This window comes from Meleagris gallopavo, chromosome 5 (genome assembly GCF_905368555.1).
Source record: "Meleagris gallopavo chromosome 5, MGAL_WU_HG_1.1, whole genome shotgun sequence".
In the NCBI taxonomy this organism is placed as follows: Eukaryota; Metazoa; Chordata; class Aves; order Galliformes; family Phasianidae; genus Meleagris; species Meleagris gallopavo.
Genome location: NC_139408.1, coordinates 22,608,913 through 22,632,045, shown reverse-complemented (window position 1 = coordinate 22,632,045; position 23,133 = coordinate 22,608,913). Strand labels below are relative to the sequence as shown.

Sequence of the window (23,133 nt, the reverse complement as noted above, 5' to 3'; positions counted from 1 at the left end):
GTAATCTATACTGCCATAAAACATCACATTGTGAAAATGTCCTGGTGGCATAAACTGTCAGCTTTATAAATAGTGTTTGAATATTGCAAGTGTAAAGGGCAGCTTTCTGCATCATATGTATTCTGTCTTGTTTTAAAAAATGAAGAATTGTCTGTAGAATTCAGTATGAAAATGGAGCGATAAAGTGACTCTTGCTGTAATTCACAAAAATGAGAATAAATTACCAACTCTTTTCCATCTAAATTTTGTGGGCATAGAGGAAACACAACTAGAATTGCCATTTCTCCCTTTCTGTGGATGTTGTTTCTGTTGCTTCCTTTGATTTTTGTTTTTTATTTTGCTTTGTGTTTTTTGTTTTGCATATGACATTAACTGCATGCTGTGCTAGAAAGTAGAATCAACTTTCAGGAGAAGTGAGAGAGAGAGAGAGCGCGCGCGTGTGTGTGTGTGTGTATGTGTGTGTGTTTAAAAAAAAAAACAACCAAAAAACAAAAAAAAAAAAAAAAAACAAAAAAACAAAAACCAAAAGCTTCTGTCAGTCCTCTGTGGAGTTTTTTCCCTTTCCTCCTGATTAGATATTTCTCCTCACATAAACTTTATTCTTGAATAAACATCAGTGTAGATCCCACTGGAAGTTCATGTGGATCTCAGACACACATGCTCACAATCTTTATTTAATACTTCTCCTGAAGTTGCAGCAGCACCACATGACTCTGAGTTCATACGGGCCAGGGTGAGGATTAGAGTATTGTGAACCTCCTTGGGTTTTCTTTGTGTTTATTACCAGGTTAGAATGACTATAGCTGACTTGCTGTTAGTATTTCAACCGTGTTCTATATGACTTCTTTTTTTTTCCTGAAAGGCTGGGATGACATTTTGAAAGAAACCTTAGAGAAACCTAGTGCTCATTCTTACTGTAGGACTATGAGTCCAACATTGCTTGTTGAATTTGGAATCACAGACACTGAGTCCTGTGTTACCACCAGCACTCCTAGAGTAGTACATTTATCATGTCCTTCCTGATGGAGAATGGTGTTCTAATTTGTTGTCAGTGATGAAAGCTAGTACATCTTTTCTGTATGATGGTCTGTGAAAATGCCAGGTCAGAGCTTTGAAATATGCCAACTGTCTTCCACACCCTTATTCTTCCTCTTCCCCCTCCTTCTTATGAAGCTGCAATCAGATGAGTTCCTGTTATTTGAAGTAGATTGATGCACAGTTCTGGAAAATGCACTTGTTAATTCAATATGTTGAACTCCTGAGTCTACTAGATTTACAGTGTTAACTAGCAAGGGAATTGAGTACCTATGTGGACCTAAGACCTATGGTAGTTTTCTTCAGTCTCGAAACAAAGTGTCTGGGCAGACATCAGAAGTCTTCCATTTGAGGTCTGTAAAGAATGCGTAATTAGCAGTCATGTAAAACACTCCTGCTAGTGATACCATGCAAAAATAGCCTTTCCATCATCTGGGGAGCTAAAGGATGTTTGTATTCTTATTCCAACACTCATCAAACAGACTGCTTTCTTAATAAAAGGTCTGCTGTTTCAGATAAATTGTTCTTTTCATTTTTCATGTAAATGGTATGAATTCCTCCCCAAGGCAGTTGATTTCAGAATATATACATACATATATATATGTAAATAAAAGCATAAGTAAACCCAGGACTCTACAGATGTTTCACTTTGTTGACAACTGCCTTTTTCTATTTCTTAATCAGTTTGGATGGGGATAACAACTAACTAATGCCTGTAGGACCTCATCAGACACAGCTTCTTTTTCATCTTCTTTTTCTTACCCCACATCCAGGCTTCATATTAGCCTCTCTTTTCAACAAGGCAACTTGGATAAAAGATTTCTGTTGCTGTGATTGAAGTCATAGAAATAGCCAGTCTTCCTGTGTTTTAATTGATTTCTACTGTTTAAAAAAATAAAATAAAAAATTAGAAGATCTCTCTTCTGACCTACCTGATAAGACTGAACATACTGCTTCAGTGTCAGAATGGTGCTGCATTTCCTGAAACTATTTTTGAAGACTCTCGACTTGTAGTGCGTGTACTTCGGCGCTGCCCCGTTCCACAGGAGATGTCTTAGATATATGGTGGACCAACCTGTTACTGACACATGTCACACATTGTCTCCTCATGCTGACATGCACATAAGGTTAAGAAGAAAAACTGTTCGAGTTTGTCCGTGCCTAGAGGATCAGAGGAAGTCCTGCTGTAACAGGGAGGAGTTAAAATGTTCCTGTGATTTTGGCGGGCTATTCATAAAATTCTACATTGAAATCTACAAATTTTGTCTAATACTGGGTCTCAGTAACTCTGTCCCAGTTAAGAATTCATCTGCATGATAAATAAACGGAAGTTTAATACAGTGCAGCAGGCACGTGCCCACTTATTAGGATCCACAGTGAATGCCCTATCTTGAAGAAGGTGTTTCCCTAGGGTGAGTAGCACATGTTTCCTTTACACACCTCTGTGTTTGCTGACTGAGAGGAGAACATCTCTATCCTTTAATCAGTGTAGTGAGAGGCTGTCTTTCAACTCTTGTGTTATGAAAATGGGTAACTTACTTTAATTTTGACAAATTCTCATATAGGTCCTGACTTGTGGAAACACAGCATTCTGTGTTATACACAGAACATGATGATCAGAAATAGTCAGGTCTGCCGGACAAAACATCAGGCCTTTCTATTCAATATTTAAATGTTGTGCTTTATACTACAAGCAAAAACTTTTCACAGGGGATATTACAGAAAGAGGAAACTGAGTACAGTAGAGGGTTCTGATATTGCCTGGTTTTGTCTGTTGATATTCCTCAAAAAATAAAATATTTTTAATCAATGAAATGTGGGTGAAAACATACAAAGAAAGATGTGATTAATTCTCCTCTCCTGAGTGCCTGAATGTAAGCAGATGCAAGCTTCAGATTTTCTGTTTAGGTAACTGGAAGTTTAGTTTTTGATGCTGATCAAAAAATATCTTGTGACTATTTGTTAGTTCTCTGGTTAAAGCAACAACAACAACAAAAACACAGCCTAGAAGATCAACCTGACTTGTGGTCGCATTTACTGACCTCTGTTGATACATATAAGCCTGTTTCTTGAAGAAGAAAAAAGTGGTTGTGATTCTCTTTGCTTTTTTTGTGGTAGCATAACATCTAGGGCTGTATAACTTTTTCTAGTACTGAATTCAGAAGGGTTGCACATATTTCCTTTCCCTTCTCTCCAAGGCAATGCAGTTTCTCTAGCGTAAGATCCTAAGGTCATGCTGCCAAAAGTATGTAGGAACTGAAAGTATGGATCCAGACTATTGTAATACAGTACTGCAAGTGCATCTATAAGGTACTGTAAATAGACTTACTGTGACTGTTAGGGTAATGTTACTCTTGGTGTTTCTCCTGCCTAGAAATGGAAGCATATTAGACACTGCTGTGTGGAATTTATTTATGGTATTTATAGTTTTCTCTTATGTTTGTGTATTGACTGATCGTTGTGGAGCTGTGCATATGCAAAGGGACTGTTTTATATCTTGAAATATATTGGCTATTGAACAAACTTAATATGCTCAGAGAACTTTTATATTTATGCAGTCTTGTCATTTAGGCTCTAGACTGAAAAACCTCATTGTGTAGTTCAATTATTTTGTCTTTTGGGGTTTCTGTTTGTAAAAATGAGTTAAAAGGTTTGTCTTCTAAGCGACTGCCCAGCTGACAATGGCCATGTATGAAGTGAGCAAACAATAGAGAAGGGCCCCAGATGTTCCCATGCTGCTTAAAGCAGAAAATTGGTACTGACAGGAAACAGTTTGAAGTGTAAGTATGCAGGTTATATATCATAAGCAGTAATACAAAGTTAAATGGTGCAAGAATATCAGAGAGGAAGAAGACTAGTAGTTTGTCATTGGATTAAATGTGACTGCCGGGTCGGCTAGAAGAGTCAGTGTCAGGATGGGGGAAGTATAGTGTCCCTTACCTGCCCTCTGTGCTGGAGGAGGACGCATGGAGGGGCAGAAACTGGGATGGATCAGAGGCTAATCGTGGCAAATTTGGGAGTCAGCTTTTTTCTTGTCCCCCTCTTCTGTTGTATTTCAGGTGTGTTGATATTCTTTTTGCAATAACTCATTTGAGTGCCTGAAGGGGTAGCAATGTTGGATATGTCAGAGTTACTAACTCCTTCGTTTCTCTTCCATGCTTTCTCCTCCTGCAAGGAGCGGAAGGTACTTCATCTTCTGCTGTCTTCGCTTCTTAGCACTTTTAAGTTATTTGTTGATTTCTAGCATTGTGGCCAGTTTGTCTTCTGAATATTTATTTCACCCTTTATTTATATATTAAACAGTAAATGAACTGGTAGTGTATGCTTAAACACTTCAGGTTGTATCTGCTGTGGTGATGTTTTTGTTTTATTTTGGTTTTTAGATTTTAAGAGAAAAAGTTACTAATTTTGTGTTATTTTTGCTCCTGTTTTTGTAGGTTTTCATAGAGCTGAATCACATTAAAAAGTGCAATACAGTGCGAGGAGTCTTTGTCCTGGAGGAATTTGGTAATTACATTATTTTGATATTAGGTCTGTATTCACATGGCAGTAACTCAAATTTCCAGACTCTAGATTCAGAATTGCACTGCAGTTTCAAAGATGGAAGGGAAATGTAGATTCCACTGAAAAGTCACCTAACAGAGAGATAAGAACTTAACTTAAAAATTTGCACATGCGCTTCCATCATAGTGATACTTGTGAACTAGATGCTCCTCCTGTAATAGACAAATCAGGTGTTCTGAGTTTCATGAAGCAGATAAAACATCAGGTAGTCTTGGATGTGCATAGGAATCTTCTTTGGTATGCTCCTTTTTCTTCTGACAATTTTTTTTTTTTTAAACAGGACTTGCAATTTATCTTTCTCAGCATGCTGTGCTTTCACTGCAGAAAAATTCTGCTAAATGTTTATTCTCCAGTGTACATGGAGTTTAATTTTTGTTCTGTGCAGCAGAAAGTCTTTTGTAAGATCGAGCATTATACTGTGGTTATGGTTTCAGAGTATGACTGGTAAACTGTAGTAAAGCAACAGTTAAGGAAAATAGAGAATTTGTGCTATTTAGACTATTCGTTGCTATTACATGTAATCTGCCTGTAGTCTAATTTAGATAAGTTCTGGGCTTCTTTTCAACGTTAGTCAGATTATACTAGTATATGAAAAAAAAAAAAAAAAAAAGAATGGCTTTAGGTGTGGCTCAATAGTGATACATATACTTCTCTTGACATAGTCTTCATGTCTGTATTGTTTTATTCTTCCACCCATCTGCGTGGGTCTTAAGTGCAGGTCTCAAAGTTTTACTAAAAAGATAAAATATACAACATTGTTTTCTTGCTAGATCAGCATACTTTAGCTGCTAAACAAAATCTAAATAAACAGCTCCCTTCAGTGTTCTCTAATGCTGTGAATAGAAGATTCTGACTGATGGATTCTCCCTAATAATTTAAAAGAAATTTAAGGAGAGTGCTAATATTAATGTCTTCATCATTAATAATGCATTGTCTCCTTCTGGTGATAGAAAATTATAAGATATTGAAGTGGTGTAACCCTTCTGACAATTGGTTGCTCATTGTTCACTGTAAAGGAATCTCCCAGAAATTTGGGATGGCAAGTTGTGAAATTTTTTCTCCTTTCCTGAAAATGTTGTATGTAGCTCAAGTGATCAGATCATTGTATTTAACTATTAAAAAAAAAAATAGTTTAAGTGATCAAAAGATGTCTGCATTGTATGGTTGCATATTCTTTTAATATGTTTTCACCCTGATGGGCGTGATTCATTTTACTTCTGATAAAAACTGCTTGAAGTTGTGAAACATATTGATAGGTTTTACAAATATTAGAGTTCAGAAGCCATAAAATTAGCTCAAACCACGGCTGCAGTTTTCTGAGAAAAATAATTGGATCAGAAATTATATTTGGGTCATTTTTTGGAGACTCAACTCAAGTGCTTTCTTAATAGTTTATTTAGATTGCGCAAGATGACAGACAACATTTGACTTAATTATTCTAGTCAACTTCTGTTAATGATTCTGTGGTACAGCTTTTTGCCCCTAACTTATAACTGTAAGGAAATGTTTTGTTCTTGTTTCATGGAAAATATTTATAATCAGGGAAAATCTAGAACTGTGATAAGAAACTTACGGAAATGTAATTTTTGGAAGTAAGAGAAAATAAATTGTGAGTTGGATGCTGAAAGAAAAGTTGAGAAATCACTTATAAAGTGAAAACTATCCTCTTCCCAAAGTAGAGGTTACTAAGAAGAATCAATTTAAATGTACCAAATGAGGTTTATAATTTATCCATTCAGCTAGTTGAGGAAAAAAAAAGGACAAAAAGTGTTGCAGAGAAGCTAACCTCTCCTCTTGTGAATAAATGAGTGACTACCTCATATGTGCTCTTTTAATTGTTAAAATATGAGAAGATCTGTGAATCTGTCCTGTGGAGGAAAAATTAAATTTATTAAGAGTGAATCAACAGTATTCACCATGAAGTTGCATGGGCTCCTTAAGAATGAAGCTGCAGAGTTAAACATTTTGAGCCTTGCAATGAGATTCACGGTACAGAGAATATCTTGAAGTAGTGCCTCCTCTTAGGAGGTTTGAGTGCAGTAGATGTGTACACTAGTCTGATGAGAAGCAGTTCAGTGCAGAGTGTGTTTATTTTGTTCTGCCAAGTGTGATTGCTCCAACTGTAGCTATAACACAGCAGGAAATTAAAGGTCTGTTTGGTAACACCAGGTTCAAATATAAGCTTGAAAGTTGCAATGCTTGAAAATAGAGCAGGGTACAAGCAGAAGCTCAGGAATTGTTGCCCGAAAATGGAAATTGAGATTTGAAATAGGTGAAAAAATGTAAGGCTCTTCCCCCTGGAATTTGAGTTACTGCTGTGTACTTGTGCTTTACTTGTGGCCCCTTCACCATGGCTGCTATGAAAACCTTCATTCTCCAGCAGGTAAAGTGATGTCCCCTGAACTTGTTCTATGGTAGTACCGTATTTTCATTCGCAGAACCAAAGGCTGCAGAATGGTGCTTAATAATTTACTTTCTTCATCCGCTTAGTTTAACAGCATCAGGAATAAGTCTTAATGTTAGAAGAAACGTGCTTGTTCTAATCTCTTAATTTGAGGCTTGGGTGGGGTGGTTTTTGTTGTTATTCTTTTTTTTCCTTTGTTCTTTTGTTTGCTTTCTGCATTTTACAGTGATAATACTTTGACTTCTGTGGGTATAAATCTAGACCTGCTTTTTTTGTTCTTCCTAACTCAGTCCTCTCAGGACAATTTTCCCTACTAAAAGGAGTGTAAAGGAGTACTGTACTTAAAGAAAAGGCAACTTACTACAAAGTGAGGAGAGAGCACCTAAGCACTGTGCTGTTCCCCCTCTTATGATACAAGACTTTACACCTTCCCTTCTCTCCTTGTCTCATGGCACAAGGTCCTTACAGCTTTCCCTTCCTGCTTTTTGAAGAGTATATGAGCTGTTGTATGTTATCCAGTGGGCAGTGAGACTTACACAACTGTATAAATCCTACCCTATTTGGCTGTGCAACAGCCTCACTCCCACCTTTATCCCCTGGTGACAAGGAGTTAATTTGGAACATCTGGTGCCAACGGTAAGGTAGCTTGGATGCGCACCTCCTTCTCTTCCCAACTCTGATATTGGTGGGGCAGTGTAGCCTGGGTGTGCACTTCCCTCATTTTTCAGTTGCTAATGTAACAGCCATCTCTTCAAGAAAACAGAATTGAAATATCAACCAGAAATATTGCATTAATTTTTAAAATCCAGTTCTGAACTTTTCAGTATTTTTTTTTTTCCAGGAATGACAGTACCATGACATACTAGAATTGGTGGGCACTGGTTTGTTTCTGGAGAGTTTTCTCAAACCCAGTCTGCACTGCCTACTTTTGGCTCCTTAGAGCGTGATCTGTCTCCCTCTCCAATGTTTAGATGTGTCATATCATAAGTTGAAAAGATGACATCTGCATGGATAGGTTTTGTTGTGGACTTTTCCTAAGTACTCATACTGAATTCATCTGCCTCTTTCTTTTTTGTCACTAGTATTATGTGTAATAAAATACTTACCCTTCCCCTATGAACCTGGTATGGTTTGGTTTTGAATAATTTCTATACTGCTGCTAAATTTTTTTTTTTGTTGTGATACAGAAATTCCATGGCAAATTTCAGCTTTTCTGGAAGGGAAGTATTCAAAGTTGGTTTTGTTATTACACATTTTAAAATTACCATTTGTATGTTCTTAGTGTTGGTTTTTGTTCTCTCCCGGTGATTTCCCATGGTATCTGTTCACAACAATATCTGTAGACCAAGTGTGAGGTCAGATGCACAGTTTGGATGCAGTACATACTGATGGGGATGGTTACAGCTTGCTTTTTTGTGCATTCCACAATGACAGCAAAAGGCAAATTACCTTTAGCTATCTTATCTTCTGTCTTTATGTTAGTTTGAGACAGTGCAAAGGAGCAACATGATATTTTCTGGATAATTTTTAATCAGTGCACTAATCCTCTTTTTTGTAAAATCTTCAGGAAATCAAATCAAGCCTGATATTCTAAGAATACATGGAATTGAAATCTATCTTCTATTTTAAGACTATGTGTTCAAAAGCAAAGAACGTTTTCATTCACAGTATCAAGTCAAAAATGAGCATGCGTGTCCTCAACAGAAGAATAGAGTATTTCTAGAATTTCTCAAAATCTGGTTGTGAAACAATCTTCCAGCTTAGAAAAATTTTCTCCTTAGTATCCTTTTTGTTTACTTTTTTTCCTGTATTTCACTGGTTTACTGCCAGAGTGTCCAACAGTTCTTATGAGATTTGTTACTCAGCAGAGAAGGATTCAAACATCTAGGGAATAAAATCTTTGAGAATCAAGTACTTAAAAATTCCTATGGGATTGTTGTTTTATGTTTTAGAATAGTAGTCATTAAGCACATTTTGTCATTAATTTTGCTGCCCAGCAGGATTAACTACTGGTAGAAAAGCCAGGGTCTCTTAAGAACCATCAAATATCTATTACGGTTTTCCAAACATAGACAATAAAATATTTTTTCCAACCTGAGTAATTCATGATCAGTATTGTCAAGGACATGTATAATGTAAATGAAGAGAAGAAAGAGTACCTAGAAGTGAGGGATAGTGAGGAGCCCTGTTCCTGCACCTGCTGTCTGTGTGCATCCCTTTCCTTTCCTATGGGAACATTGTGCTGTTTCTTTCCCTTTTTCCTCTCGTTTTTTGAACTTTTTGTTTTGTCTCTTGCCCGTCCGGTTTTAGTTCCTGAAACTAAAGAAGTGGTGAGCCACAAGTACAAGACGCCAATGGTGAGTCAACTGTGATGCCTTCTGGTAGTTTTCTAGAGAACATACTTTTACATTTTCATGTGGTGAAGACAATTGCATTGAGATTGCAGGATTTGCAGCACTAACACTGCAGTGAAACACAAGCTGCTCTTTGGTTGTCTTCCCTTAATTAAAACTCTCATAAAACTTGGTGATTCTTGTTTCTGTGTAACTAGAGGAACTTATGGGTAATGCAGAATGTGCGGTCTCTTTCATTAAATAGATCAAACCAATCCAGCTAGCTTGCATCTTCAGCACAGTATGCTATTGAAAGGATTAAACTGAAGACAGTGCAGGACACAATCCCTAATTCACAAAGCAGATGGAAAAGGAAACAAATTCCTGGTCTTGTTAGTTGAGTTTATGGAAAGTTCCCATCTTCTCAGAAAAGCGAGCAGTGAGATGCAAGAGAATGGTCTAAGTATTGATTCTTTCTATACAGCTGAATTATTGCTGTGTTTTCAAGTTCAGTTTTGTATAAAATTTTTGGATTCAGACAGCTGATAATTTTACTTAGCACTTTTACGCGTATTTCAGTAATCAGGCTTATTTATCTTACAGGGAGGAAATAGCTGCCAGTGATAATCATCATAAATGAATTGTTTTCAGCTATTTTCTCTGAAGTACAGTTGCATACATATAGTAATTGCATGGAAGCTGACCATACTCAATAAAGAGGGAGAAGAATAACTTGATCTGAGAAATGTACTCTAGGAACATTGTTTCTAAAACATGCAATTGAAGAAGCAGAAAGCTGTACCTTTTAACAGGACAGCTTAATGGAAGTTAATGATAATTTACAGAAGCATTTTAGCTTGTCCTGTAATACAACAAAGCATGTCATATTTGGACAATGCTATCAGAAGAGTGGTTGGAATTTTGGGTTGTCCTGTGTGGAGCTAGGAGTTGGACTCTATGGTCAGAGAATCACAGAATCGTTTGAGTTGGAAGGAGCGTTTAAAGGTCATCTAGTCCAGCTCCCCTGCAGTGAACATCTAAAGGGGCATCTAAAGCTAGATCAGGTTGTTCTAGTCCACAATGAATCTACTGCTCCAAAGTGCTGAGGATCCTCAACTTACTATGACGAAAGTGGTCAACAGCTATTCAGAACGTTTTGTGTTTTAGTCCCTTCCAACTCAGGATATTCTCTATGATTATGCATGCCACCTTTACAAAGACAGTAAGTATAAACCTCACCATACAGGACAAGAACTCTGAAGAATAGCCAGTATTAGAACTAGGTTATAAACTGAATTTGTATTGCCTTCACTGAGCTGTGCTGCCAGTCACATGCTAGGCAAAGATTTTCTGCTAAGTAATAGCAACATAATCATTTAAAAGTATTAGTTGTAAATCTGCTAATGGCATGTGAAAGTCTCTGCACTAAGGTAGTGACAAAACTGCTTTGTTGCGTATATATACATATGAAATGTGCAGTGTTAGGTGTTGTTTATAGACATGTTAAATTATATCCATCTCTATATATTAAAATATTTAGTTATTATTCACATATATTTAAACAAAACAAAACAAAACTTTTATTAACCATGAATAAGGATTACCAGTCCTGACCGTAAAATGATCACAGTTGTGAATAAGGAAGAATCCTACTATCTTGTTGAGTCAAGGAGTAGTATTGGATGTTTAGTTCTACAATCATTTTAGGTGTCTTTTATCAACTCCTCCTCCCTAAATCAAATATATGGAATATTTTTTTTTTAAAGCACTGGCTAACTTATTCTTAGTGTTCTGTCCTTAAAAAATATGAAAAATTATACTATCAAGTAGCTAATGGTTTTATCTCAAAGGTTTTTTATTTGTTATATGGTTCATCTTCTCTATTTCAGTTAGAAAGTAGTATGGGACACTTCTTCCAGATTTTGTTTATAGCCAGAGTAGTCATTTCACAAAGAAAGGCATGCAACAAAATACAAAACATGCAGAGTATTTTGTAAAATGCTAAATCATCTGAATTTTGTTATCTCCCTTTCAAACTTTTTATAGGCTCACGAGATCTGCTACTCCGTGCTGTGTCTCTTCTCTTATGTGGCTGCCATTCGTGGGAAAGAGGCAGAAAACAAAAGCAAACCACCTCGACCAGTTTCCAGTTGATCATGATATTGGGAAATACCTACCCCATGGCACACTGACGTGCAGTATTTCCATTTTTACTGCAGTTACTGGAGCTCACTTTCCTGTCTTCTCTGAGAACTTGGTTATTTATGTATGACCCTGCAAGTCTTTCCCCATAGAAAAAACTAAGACTTCATTGCTCAGTCTCCTTCTGAATTCATCCTTAGTGAAGTTTTTATATGGGCTGTTCATCAGACAGTTTTGAGCATCAGCATCCAGCTGTGAATGGCCTACTCTGGTCATTCCTTGGAATCCTTTTTTTTTTTTCCTCTTAAGATGACTAATATGGCTTAAGTTCAGTTGGTTTTTGTTTCTAGTGGTACTTGTTCCAGACTTATCACTTTACAACTGCAGACTTCTGCTTTCCAATTCTCTTGTGTGTAGTGAAAGCAGTCTGGTCCTGCACATTGCTTAAATGTAATGTTTTCTATTGTTTTCCTTCTATGTTGTTCACTTTTACCCACCATCATGGAGTTCTTGACATACAGTTCTTCAAGCCCTTTTGGTAAAGATGATCAATTAAGCTACTATAGTCTTAAAATATCACATGTGAAAATTATAGTTTGGTGATTAAATTGGTCCATCTGTGGAGATGACTGCTTCTGAAGTGGAAAAAAGAAAAGAAATTTGAAAGCAACATATCATGAAAACCCCTGACATCCTTTAAATTGTTTGGATTTTAGACTGGATGGAAGTTTGAATAATGTTTGTAGGCATTCCAGCAGTGTAATTGATAACAGTTAATCGCAGGGACCAGAAAATGAAAAAGGTAATGTATAACTTGGGAGTGTTATTGGCAGAAGCTCTTGTAATGTACCAATGTAATTCTGGATTTGTAACTGTACAAGACATTTCTATAGTAACATGCAGAATGTGCTCAGAAGCTCAAAGGATTACTGTCTCCAAAACTTTTGATCTATTGCTTTTTTTCAGTCTGTACTTTTGTATATTGAGGAATCTCTCAAATACTCTGTTAATGTGTAATGCAACTCCTTCAGTTAATACTATCCATCGCATTCCTTATTTTAAGTAGACTGAATATGAATGTTTTTTGCATCCTGTTTTTGTTATTGAACTGTACTGCACTTGTCTGGAAAGCTCTCAGGATGCTGGAAGGTGAGACTGTCTAGTGAAAAATAATACTTGTGAAATACCTGGAAAAATGCTCTTGATGCAAACTGATGTATTGTATGTTTTAACGTAGGATTCTGAGTAAATGAACCTGGAAATAATCCTGTTTTGGCTTGGTCAGGGATCTACTATTTTGAATGGAATACACTAGTAATGAGTGAGGAAAATATGTAAATATTATAGTACAACATCTATTTATAGAAACTGTACAGCTGTGTGAATGTGAAAATAAAATGTCATTCAACCAGCGAGTTGTTTTCATCCTGTGCTTTACCTTTTCTATTCATGCATCTAACTGTTATTAGTTGTGATGTACAAAGTACAACATAGACGTACATAAAATAATGAAAAAGAGCAAAGTATAAATGGATAATTGCATTTCTTTCCACATGAAAAATTGAAACTTCTATTTTTTGTTATTGTTTTCTTCCATCACGACGTCCATATAATTGATATTTTTAAAAAAGTGGAAGGCATGAATGAGAAAAATGGACATCTGAATTATTTTTATGCACACCTGCAAATAGAAGCAGCATGAGATTTTTCATCCTCATCTTAATATGAAAGCAAAACTGAAATTAAGTCTCTAAATTAGTATGTTTCGTATTTTATTTTCTTTGATATTTTGAGACTGTAACATTTCTGATAGCAACACCGAAATTTGTACAAATGTAATATTCTTGATATTATTGTATTAAAAATGAAAATCCTTCAGTGAAGACTGAACTCACTGGAGACTACGTAGGTGTTCCACTTACTGCAATGTTTGTTCCATAAAGTACACTATTTATTTTTAAGTTATAAATATTGTGATAGCAAGACCTACTAACACACTCAAACCACTTATCTAGAAATTATAAAGGGACAATTAAGGTTTTAAATAGCAATTAAATGCACAGCATCATTTGTCACCTACAGCTCCTTATTTTTTCCCGTAAGAGCTGTATTTTTGCAGGGGTATTTGTGTTTGATTTGAAGTACAAACTTCTAGTGCTGCACTGTATAGGCTGTTGGAATCTTCAGTCCCAAGTAAGACTATAAATGGCCTTATGATAAAAATGCTCCTCTGTTCCCTTCCATAGAAGTTTCTTAAAGAGTAGTTGCAGAGGTTGCTCTTCAGGGACAAGTAAGAATCAGTAAAAGACTCTGCAAGTGGACTAGCACAGGGGTTCTGCTCCAAATCTGGTTTCAAAACTGAAGAAATTCTTGAAATGTACAAATTCATTCTTATACTTGATGATGTGTACTTGTACTTGGCAGGTGTTCTGGTAACTGAGAATATAGCATGTTCATCTGAAAGGCCATGTTTCTGCTACTAAATACTCAGTGCCATTCTCTGAAGACCAAATACAGATCTGGAGGTCAGATTTAAAATTTTCTAAGAGAATAAGTCCTTGAGAACAAGGTAAGGAAAAATCCCTTCCACCTTAGCTTCGTCACTCCTAAGCGTTGAAAGGTATGTAAACTTTTCTTTGGAGGAAAAAAATAATTACTGCAATTTGCGTGAGTTTTCACATGTCCTACTTCTTTTGATCTTTAGGTAAGAATTCCCTAAGCAGCAACAAGAACCTTCCAAAACCAAAGGGAAGACTAATTGAGAATAACTGGTAATAATAGTTTTAGAATACTTCAAAATAGCTAATGCTACCAGTCTTACCACTAGGAGGAGCCTGTGACTTAGTGATAAATTATTTTAAGATGACAACTTTTTTTTTTTTTTTTTTTTTTTAATAAATGTGATTTAATTTAATGTGATATTTCCATGGCACTTAGACAAATAGTGAATACAGTGACAGGGATTCATGAACTTGCCTTAAATCTTAAGGTATTTGCTTTTCATGAACAAGTTTCTTTCTGTGCTATAATTCCTTGTTTCTGGAAGTTGGTTTTCAAAGTGACCATTAGATGTTCTTTGCAAACACTGGCATTTATAACTGATTTTCCTGGCAGTTTTTCCCACTATCTGTGGGATCGCAGACCTTTATTGTGCTGTTCCAAAAAAGGTGTCTGTTTGTTTGTGACTGCTGTTTTTGTGCCTAACATGAGAGGATGCACATCTTAAAGGTGAAAATATTCAATATCAGTGAGTGTCAACATTTGCTAAGTGAAAATTAAAAATATTTTTTGAAAACTTTTAATGTTGGATGTTGAGGAAATGATTCATTACTTTAAGAAAATGTTTATAAAAACTTCTTACACTGTTTACTAGCTTCAGGTGAACTCTTCCCTCTTACTTTGATGCTTTCAGAAGGGATTGTAAGGTGAAATGTTCTTCTTCGAAAGCTAAATTGCTAGTAGATGTAAATTAAGAATTTAGATTCCAAGTAAATTCTTAGTAATCAAAGTGTAAGGAAAAATGTGGTTGATTCCATGCTGTCATAGGAACCTTTATGTTACAACAATACTTAAGATAAAAATATTTCTAGAGCTGTGAAAATAGTGCACATGGTTCCCACCAAGTGTATTGCTAAGAAGGAAGCAGTAGCTAATATTGCTGATCAGGAGCAGGAACAAACCAGCCATCTGCCCCAATGTCAGGCACAGGCTCCTGCATTCACTAAATTGAGAACCAAATAGAAAATAGAAGCTAAGTTTCTCATGTAGAGAGTAATATTTAGATCTCAGTTCCCCTTGATTGTCAAATGGTTTAAAGTTAGAAAAAAACTGCCTCTGAAATGAGATCCTGCTTCTGTCAGAAAAGAGGGTCTCTGCACCAATGGTATTTAGGAACTCAGTCACTGCTCTTAGATGAGCAAAGTTTTGGTGAAAGACAGCATCTCCCAGCAACTAAAGATGTGAGAATTAGGAGTAAGAAGCAGCATCTTTGTGCAAATTATCTTGTCGGTGTAAAGCCAAAGAGCTTTTGCTCCTCCAGAATTCACAGTTCAGAGAGTTTTGCTTTTCACAACATTTCCAAACAGCTGAGTGGTGTTTCTTTGCTTCTGCTACCTGCAATGGCTTTTTGTACAGTACTACCTTGTAACACTCTTTAAGATGTTCAGAGTCAGCAGGAGCTTTGAGTTCCTACAGCTGTTTCCAGTGTGGCTCTTCAATAAAACAGTAGAAAAAACATGCTAATTTTTTAAACAATAGTGATATATGACCCCTCTTTCCAGCACTGTGTCTGAAGGTTTAAAGCTTCGTGTTGGTGACTGGAGTTTGAGTGCAGGTGAGTACAGCAGAGTACTTTAAGGCAGATTCTGAGCTCAGATATAGTGGCTAATTTTCTGTTTGGATGTGCTTACTCTAACCGTAATTTCAAAGTTTACACATGTACAAAGCATGTGGGACATAGCAGTTCCAGCATAGTCTAATTTTGTTTTAAAACATCAGTCCTACAAAGAAAGAACCATACAAGTAGCAGCCAAGGGCAAACAGTGCTGCTTCTATTTACAACAGTTACTATAGTGATAAACATGGTTTAGGAACCTACATAGAAATAGAAATCCCCTTCTCCCAAAATAGCTGTACACAAAAAGGAACAAACGGTGGCAGGAAAAATACCAAGTAAAGCTCTAAACAGTTGTTTTCTTCAAGTAGATGAAACCTCTTGTATTTCCATTCCTCCTCTTTCACTCCTTTTTGCCTGTTCAGTTTCCTTCAGTAACGCCACTGAAAGTGCCTGTCTTCTCAACATCCTGGATGGCAAGCAGTGTCTCTCCGTTTTCTTCCAGTTTCCCCGCTTGGATTCCTCACAATTTCCCCACACTTAATTTCTTGGCCTAGACTCAGCCAGCCACTCTCAGTTCTGAACCTCAGTTTCTCATCATGTCTCTTTCCATTTCCCTTAGCGTTATTCATAGGTACTTATCTCTCCCACCATCATTGTGTAAATCATATTTCAGCTTCTGCCCAAGCAGTCCAGGCTGCACTCTTAGCCAATCTCCTGCTCACCTGGCTTCTGCCCAACTTCCAGTCAGTCTTTTTCCTCTCTCCAGCTCTTAGCAAGCTCTCTGTCACCCTCTTTCATTTTCTTTCATCCCTCAGCCTCTTATTTCTTTTGCACTTAAACTATTTTGGATGGAGTGCAAGAGTGCCATTAGGGAACAGGAAAAATACCTAGTATCAGTTCTGCTGGTGTATGCTGGCTCCCAGCAGCAGCTCTTCCCTGCATTCCTTATTAGAAACAGTTACATTTCATCTGTCCTTAGAAAATTTGTCTAAAACAGGCTCGTAACCTAAAAATAATGGTTTTCTATCCACAGGTATTTTGTATGCATTGAAGTAGATGTCCCAGAAATGCGTTCGTAGCTAACTGGATAGTTACCTGTGGTTTTAGGGCTGCTTGTTGTCAGCACTTCTGCCTGGGACAGATAGCAGATGTTTTTGTTCCGTATCAGGACCACACAAATGAAGCTATTCTTATTTGTTTTTTTTCAAACTTTCACCAGTTCAATCTGTTCTAAGACGCATCGCTTATGCAGACTGTTACATGGACCCTCTCAAAGACAGATGAAGGATATCTCAGTGACAGCTTTTGTTTCCCTAATATAGAGGTCTGTGGTTGGGAGGCACTTGAAAGGTATCAGTGGGCTATTTTTAATCTCTGTGGACTGTTCTTAAAAAAATCATTTGTGAGGAGACAGGAATGGCTTTATTTCTAAACGCGCCTTGTGACACGATAGCGCCAAACTTTTCTCCTAAATGCATAAAGGGATTTTAATTTAAAGACCTTCTGCGAGAAAGGCAACATAAATGACTTCTGTACCTTCCCAAAACACCTTTTCCTTCATTGACCCCATTTGAATGACCATTGAAACATTAAGTTAAAGAGGAATTGCCACTGATTTGCTATTTTCTTCTGTTTGTATGCATTCTACTCAATTGCAGACCTCTCACAGAACACTTAGCACAAGAATACTTTCTTAGAAGGAATGATTCCTGCAGGATCTTAGGAAGGATTCCTGCAGAGGCTATGTTAGATATTTACCTCAACTTAAATGGAAAAGCTTTGTTACGATAATGTAGGAAACTCCTGACCTCTCACTAATTTTCAGTGAGTCAAATTCAATTTTTATATATTGTTTGATATAATAAGCTTTGACAAATTCAAAAAAGTCACTAAAAATTATCGTTGCCTTTTGTAGAAGAGCAGTATCAAATACCAAGCTGTCTTGTGGCTTTTCTTTGAAGTTGTCTGAAAACAAAGGTGCTGAGGCACTAATGGGCAGACTGCTACTCTTCCCCCTGCCAGGTGGTTCCAATGAACTCTTATCTTCTCTGGGAACAGGATGAATTCGTGCTGGTAGGGCCCTTTATACCATTTAAACGTTCTGGTGGGATGGGCTGGACTCCATCAACCTTTACATAATGCTCTATGCTCAGCTTGCAGCGATTCTGTTTAGCCTTCGCAAACCTCGCAGCAGGTTCTTGCAAAGGGGCCTCCTAGAATCTTACTTTTAAATTTATTTAAAACTGTAGCGCGAAGGAAAGATATGAAACGCGAGGTATGCGTCTGAGCGGCGGTTTGCGAAAGGAACGCGGTGCACGCTCGGTGATCCCTGGCACGGCCAGTCCCGCGCTGCCTCCTGTCGCAAAGCAACGGCGGGCCGATATTCCCGCGGCGCGAGGCGGCCGGCACGTGGCGCTGCTGGGCGGGAAGCGCTGAGGTGGTGCTCCGGTGTTCCCCCGTCGCACCTCCGCTACCTAAAAGTCAGGCGCTGGAATTGAAGGAGGCAGATAAATAAATGCATAAAACATACGTGTCACCGCCATGAAGTGAAGCCTGCGAGTGACCCGAAGAGGAGCTCAGTGCTGTACCGTTTAAATGCGATTCGGGTAGTGCGGTGTAACAGCAGAGTAATTAGTAAGACAGTAGTTGGTGTTTGCACAGAAGAGCCACTCCTTCGTCCCTGAGTTTACTGCATTTTAGCACTGCACCTGAAGGAGAGGTTTTTTGTTAGGTGTGATATACTTTGGCTTTGATTTATTTATTTATTTTTCTCTCCCGGATTTCGTGTTCTGTTGTTTCTCCTTCATCCTTTTTTCTTTTGTTGCATTATTTTTTTCAAGCGTTGCTCTTTTACTGTATTTACAGAGTGCAGCTCAGCCATTAATTCGTTTTGCTTTTATTTATTTATTTATTTTCTCTTGCAGAATAACAGTCAAGATTTGCACTGTGAGGCAAACTCATAAAGTAACTGAAGAAAATAAGGAGTACTGGTAAGGTTTGCTTTCCTTCCATGACTCAGTTTTGTGACTTCTTTATGAGGATTATTAAGCAAAGCTTCCCTTTGCTAGGATCAAACAGATCCTTATCAGATTTAAATGCAACACTTTAGTGGATTTGTTTTATTAAATTGGCTGGTCCTTGTTAATAATGTTTTCACAACTGATCTTACCTTGCACATTTGCAAAAAAAGAAAATAATAGTAGTACTACTAATAGTACTTTGCAACTGCAGCATACAAATACTTGCCAAAGCATTAGAAACCATAAGCCAATCTCATTTTGTAGCAGAGGAAATCCCACATAGGAGAAGGTAAGTTAAAAACCATTATTTGTCATGTAGGTTTTCAGGTGTGTTGCGGGAAATTGACATGGTTTATTGTTTTTAGCCAGCTACATATGGGAGAAGTTGCTCAGTTTATTAGTTTTAATTAAATAGAGATGAACATAATGCATGTATTTCTTAACAACCCAAAATTAATGATGAATTAATTGTATGGTCAAGATCACAATCAGAAATAGAAAAGATAAATTGTGATACAGAATGGTTGGAAAACAGCAATAAACACACAAATTTGTAAGGATCTTTCTAGAACTTCCATTAGAAAGTTCTGATCTTGTGGATGCACCTTGCCTCATTTCCTCTTTTTGGTGTGTGAGCAGTGTTGTTTTTTTTTTTTTTTTTTTTGCATTTAGGATTCATGTTTTCAGAAAATTAACTGGAGTGGGTTGGGGTGTTTTTTGTTTTTTTTATTGTTTTTTTATTTTTTTATTTTTTTTGTAACTTTAGCTTTGGATTTACATGTATGTGAGAGATATCTATGCATATGGTAGAATTTTGGACTTGAAGACCATTTGAACATTTCGTGAAAAATATGATTGAGTAACATTTAATACAGTGTACTTCTTTTCATTACTGAGAGGGAAAATAAATGTTCACTTTTGAAGTACTGCTTTTCCCGAAAGCACTTTGCTCATGTTGAATAGCTAAAATTCAAGTGGAAGATGCCATTTTCTTAGTGTCTTTTGGTTTATTTTTGTACTTTTTAAGTACTGTACCTTATTACAGCATGAAAATCTGTTCTCTTCATGAAACATCTTTCTGATAATACAAAGTATTTGTTATAGCACCTGCTTCTCTTTAGGATAAACTGTCCTTTGTAATCTAAGCTCTTGCAATTCAGTCTCTGCAATAGCTGTTGTCCCACAGATGCTGGGTTGATCCTGTAAATCCACTTAACATTCTAGTAGTAGGTAATAAAATTATTTGTGATGTAGGACATTTCTGACTTCTACGTATTACACGTGCCTTACTTTTAGAATAATAGTGTTGCTTGGAAGAATAAAGAACAAAACAGTGTAGACGACTTTGCATATCTTCCATACTTTTATTTACTTGTAGAGTAACAGCAGTGTATTGCAGACAAATGTTGACACTGATGTTCACGATCTGTCCTTGTTCTGATACTATAATAAAATAACTAAAATACATATCTCGTTACGTAAGTGTTTTAATTATGAAGATACAATTGCTTGTTTAGTGCAACTAATGTGATGCGTCAGGCACTCTTTACCTTCTCAGTTGACATCATGGAGGTAGGGGAATAGTGTTACTTTAGCTCTTTCTGTTGCTTCTTCCCAAACACACTGTTTCCGGGATTAATTTCATCTTCTCACTTTCTCTGCTATTGTGATTTTATGAAGAAATACTTTCTAGCCAGAAACTAATGCAGGTCCAAAAATCCCAACAAATCCTATTCAAACTAATAAGTGAGAAACAAAAAAATGCCACAATTTCCCCAATTTCTCGTAATTAGACATAATTATCTGCAATAATGTACATAGCATTCATAGACTTTCAAAAGCCTCCAGTGATATCTGATGATAGTAAACTTATTGCATTTATTACAAGCTTTTTGTTTTGATTTTAATGTGCAAATAGTATTTCTTTGCATCTTTCATCTGACGTACAATGTTTTCTCTGTAGATGAGGGTGATGTCTATGACTGGCTGGAAAAACATCTAATACCTGAAAGTCTATGTGGGTGTCTTTTCAAAAGCTAAAAAAACAGTAGTGAGTAATTATCAGATAAACTACTTCCTGTATAAATAAGAGCAGTACCCTAACCCATAGATTCTCAAACGGTGTGTTTCAGACGTGCTTCTATAAATATATGCCCAAGAGCATGGAAGTGGATATTTCAAGGCTTGGCAGTAAAAGCAGAAGAGCTGGAAGTTACTTTCTACTGTGCAGAGATCAATATAAGGAAAAGTGATTCAATATTAGAAATAATTTGTTTGTATGAGAGCTGCTCCAAAAGCAGTGCCTCCTATGTGATGTCAGCCCATGACACCAGAGGCAGATGGTGGTGGTTTGGCAGCAAAGGTTGAACCTTCCCACCAATATCCCATTACATTTTGTTGCCGTGTGACAGATGGCAGCAGGGGGGCAGTCTGACAAAATGGCGCCTGCCATGGAAGTGCGTATGAGGCAAAGGTGTGGAACTGAACTCCTCCGTGCAGGGAAAATGGCACCCATTGTCATTCATCACCATTTGCTGGACAGTTATGGAGACCAAACGGTGGATGTGAGCACAGTGAGGCAGTGGCAACAGTGACAGTTTGTCATTTCTTCTGATGTGGACTGTTATGAACACAGCGTACAGGCTTTTGTTTATTACTGGTGAAAATGCTTAGCTAATGGTGGTGACTGTGCTGGGGAAAAGAAAAGGAAAGTGTTTTATAGCTGAGAATTTTTTCTATCAAATAGTATTATTGTGCTCTTGTATCTGTTGTAGTTTCCATTAAAATAAGTAGGAGGCATTACTTTTGCAGCAGCTACACATTGAATGACTTTTAACGTGTGCAAAACTCTTAAGTGTAAGTGAAATCATCCTTCATTAATTTCTTCATTTTTCATCTCTTCAAATTCCATTCCAGGGCTGAGACAGAAAACAGGGAGAAGGATTTAGTGTCAAATACATCGATTTCATGTTTGAAATGTTTACAATGTATGTTACATTTCTAGATGCAGAATAATTTTAACCACATTTGGTTCAAGTAATGCACACACATTATTGATGACAGTTTTCCTCACATTAATAAAATAGCAAATGGTCTCATAGAGGAGGTGCTTCTAGTGAGTTAAAGAAAAAAATAAACTAAGTACTCCATTAGTTTTATGGGTTTCTACACTGTGCACAGCATAGTGAAGGTTGGGACCTGTGAAATACTGACTAAAACCCAAACAAACTGTCTTGTAAGAATGCGATCACATGATAATTACAAATGGAAATCAGACCATGCACCCCCAGATTATCAAAATTCCATTAGGCCTAACAAAAACAAACAATGTTTATTCTTATATATAACCAAGCACCCTTTGTTCCTTTATCTGGCTGAATTATTTTGATTCATACCTTGCTGTGTGAATGAATTGAGATTCAGCGTCTTACTGAGGTACTGGAAGATGGGGAAAAAAAACAAAGTTATTAGGAAGCTAATTTTAAATTGAGACCTGTTGTTGCTGAAGCATAAATATGGAATCTCTGTCATAGTTGTTTTTATCTCTGGTAGTCCTAAGGAAATATTGATGTTCCTAAAGCAGGCTTGGAAAGATGATGAAAATAAGTTCTGAGCCCTTTCCACAGTGTGCCGGATGGCACTGAACAGAAGTACATGAGGCAACTGTTGAACTGAACATAGTATATGTGCCTTAATAAGGTGCCACACATCAGCTAGGCTTCTCAGAGCTCTTAGATTGAGTTTGGCAGAGCAGTGTTGCTGACTTTCAGAACTCAGATGAGCATGTTGTCAAATAGATACGTTAGTGGTGGCTTTACTGAAAATATTTAGTTGATATTCCTTACTGTGGTGCTAAACAAAATATCAGTGTCCACCTGGAAATTGTTTGTAACATAGCATATGTTACCTCTTATGTATATCTAGCAGTTTACGTATATCTAGCAGCATAACTTTGGAGTCATAGCATGGAAGTTCAAACTTCCGTTGCAGAGTAGAGCTCATGAGTTTAGAACAATTACACACAATGCAGTGTTTGTTGATAGGTCTCTGTTCCTGTGCTATCTCCTTTAGAAACATCAGCTCAGAAATGTGATACCTATCTTAAGCCCTGTGTTGCCTAGCAAGTAATTTATTTATCTTGTAACAGTTTAGCCTGAAAAATGCCATCTTGCTTTTGTGTGTAATCAACAAATGTAGATTAATTTAGATAATGTTAGCTAATTGTTGTGGAAGTGCTGAGTCATGGCTTGAAGCAGTGATTGAGCACCTGGTGGAAGGCAGGACCAACCTAGGGGAGCT

The 23,133-nt window shown here is 37.0% G+C and overlaps 2 protein-coding genes across 17 annotated transcripts in view; one reads left to right on the top strand and one right to left on the bottom strand.

Annotated features, from left to right (window-relative positions):
- Positions 1 to 12,889, top strand: part of MADD (MAP kinase activating death domain) — a 70,621-nt gene extending 57,732 nt beyond the window's left edge. For all 16 annotated transcript variants that reach the window (XM_085224682.1, XM_085224681.1, XM_085224679.1 and 13 more), the window contains 3 exons: positions 4,473 to 4,542; positions 9,314 to 9,360; positions 11,383 to 12,889. In XM_085224682.1, the coding sequence (XP_085080808.1) occupies positions 4,473 to 4,542; positions 9,314 to 9,360; positions 11,383 to 11,490 (225 nt within the window). In that variant the 3' untranslated portion in view covers positions 11,491 to 12,889. The remainder of the gene's footprint in view (positions 1 to 4,472; positions 4,543 to 9,313; positions 9,361 to 11,382) is intronic.
- A 7,289-nt stretch (positions 12,890 to 20,178) lies between these two features.
- The window catches only part of MYBPC3 (myosin binding protein C3), a 58,001-nt gene continuing 55,046 nt past the window's right edge, over positions 20,179 to 23,133 (bottom strand). Inside the window, exons 32-33 of the mRNA XM_010711432.2 lie at positions 22,230 to 22,272; positions 20,179 to 21,752 (exon numbers count right to left, since the gene is read on the bottom strand). Of these exons, the coding sequence (XP_010709734.2) occupies positions 22,262 to 22,272 (11 nt within the window). The 3' untranslated portion in view covers positions 20,179 to 21,752; positions 22,230 to 22,261. The remainder of the gene's footprint in view (positions 21,753 to 22,229; positions 22,273 to 23,133) is intronic.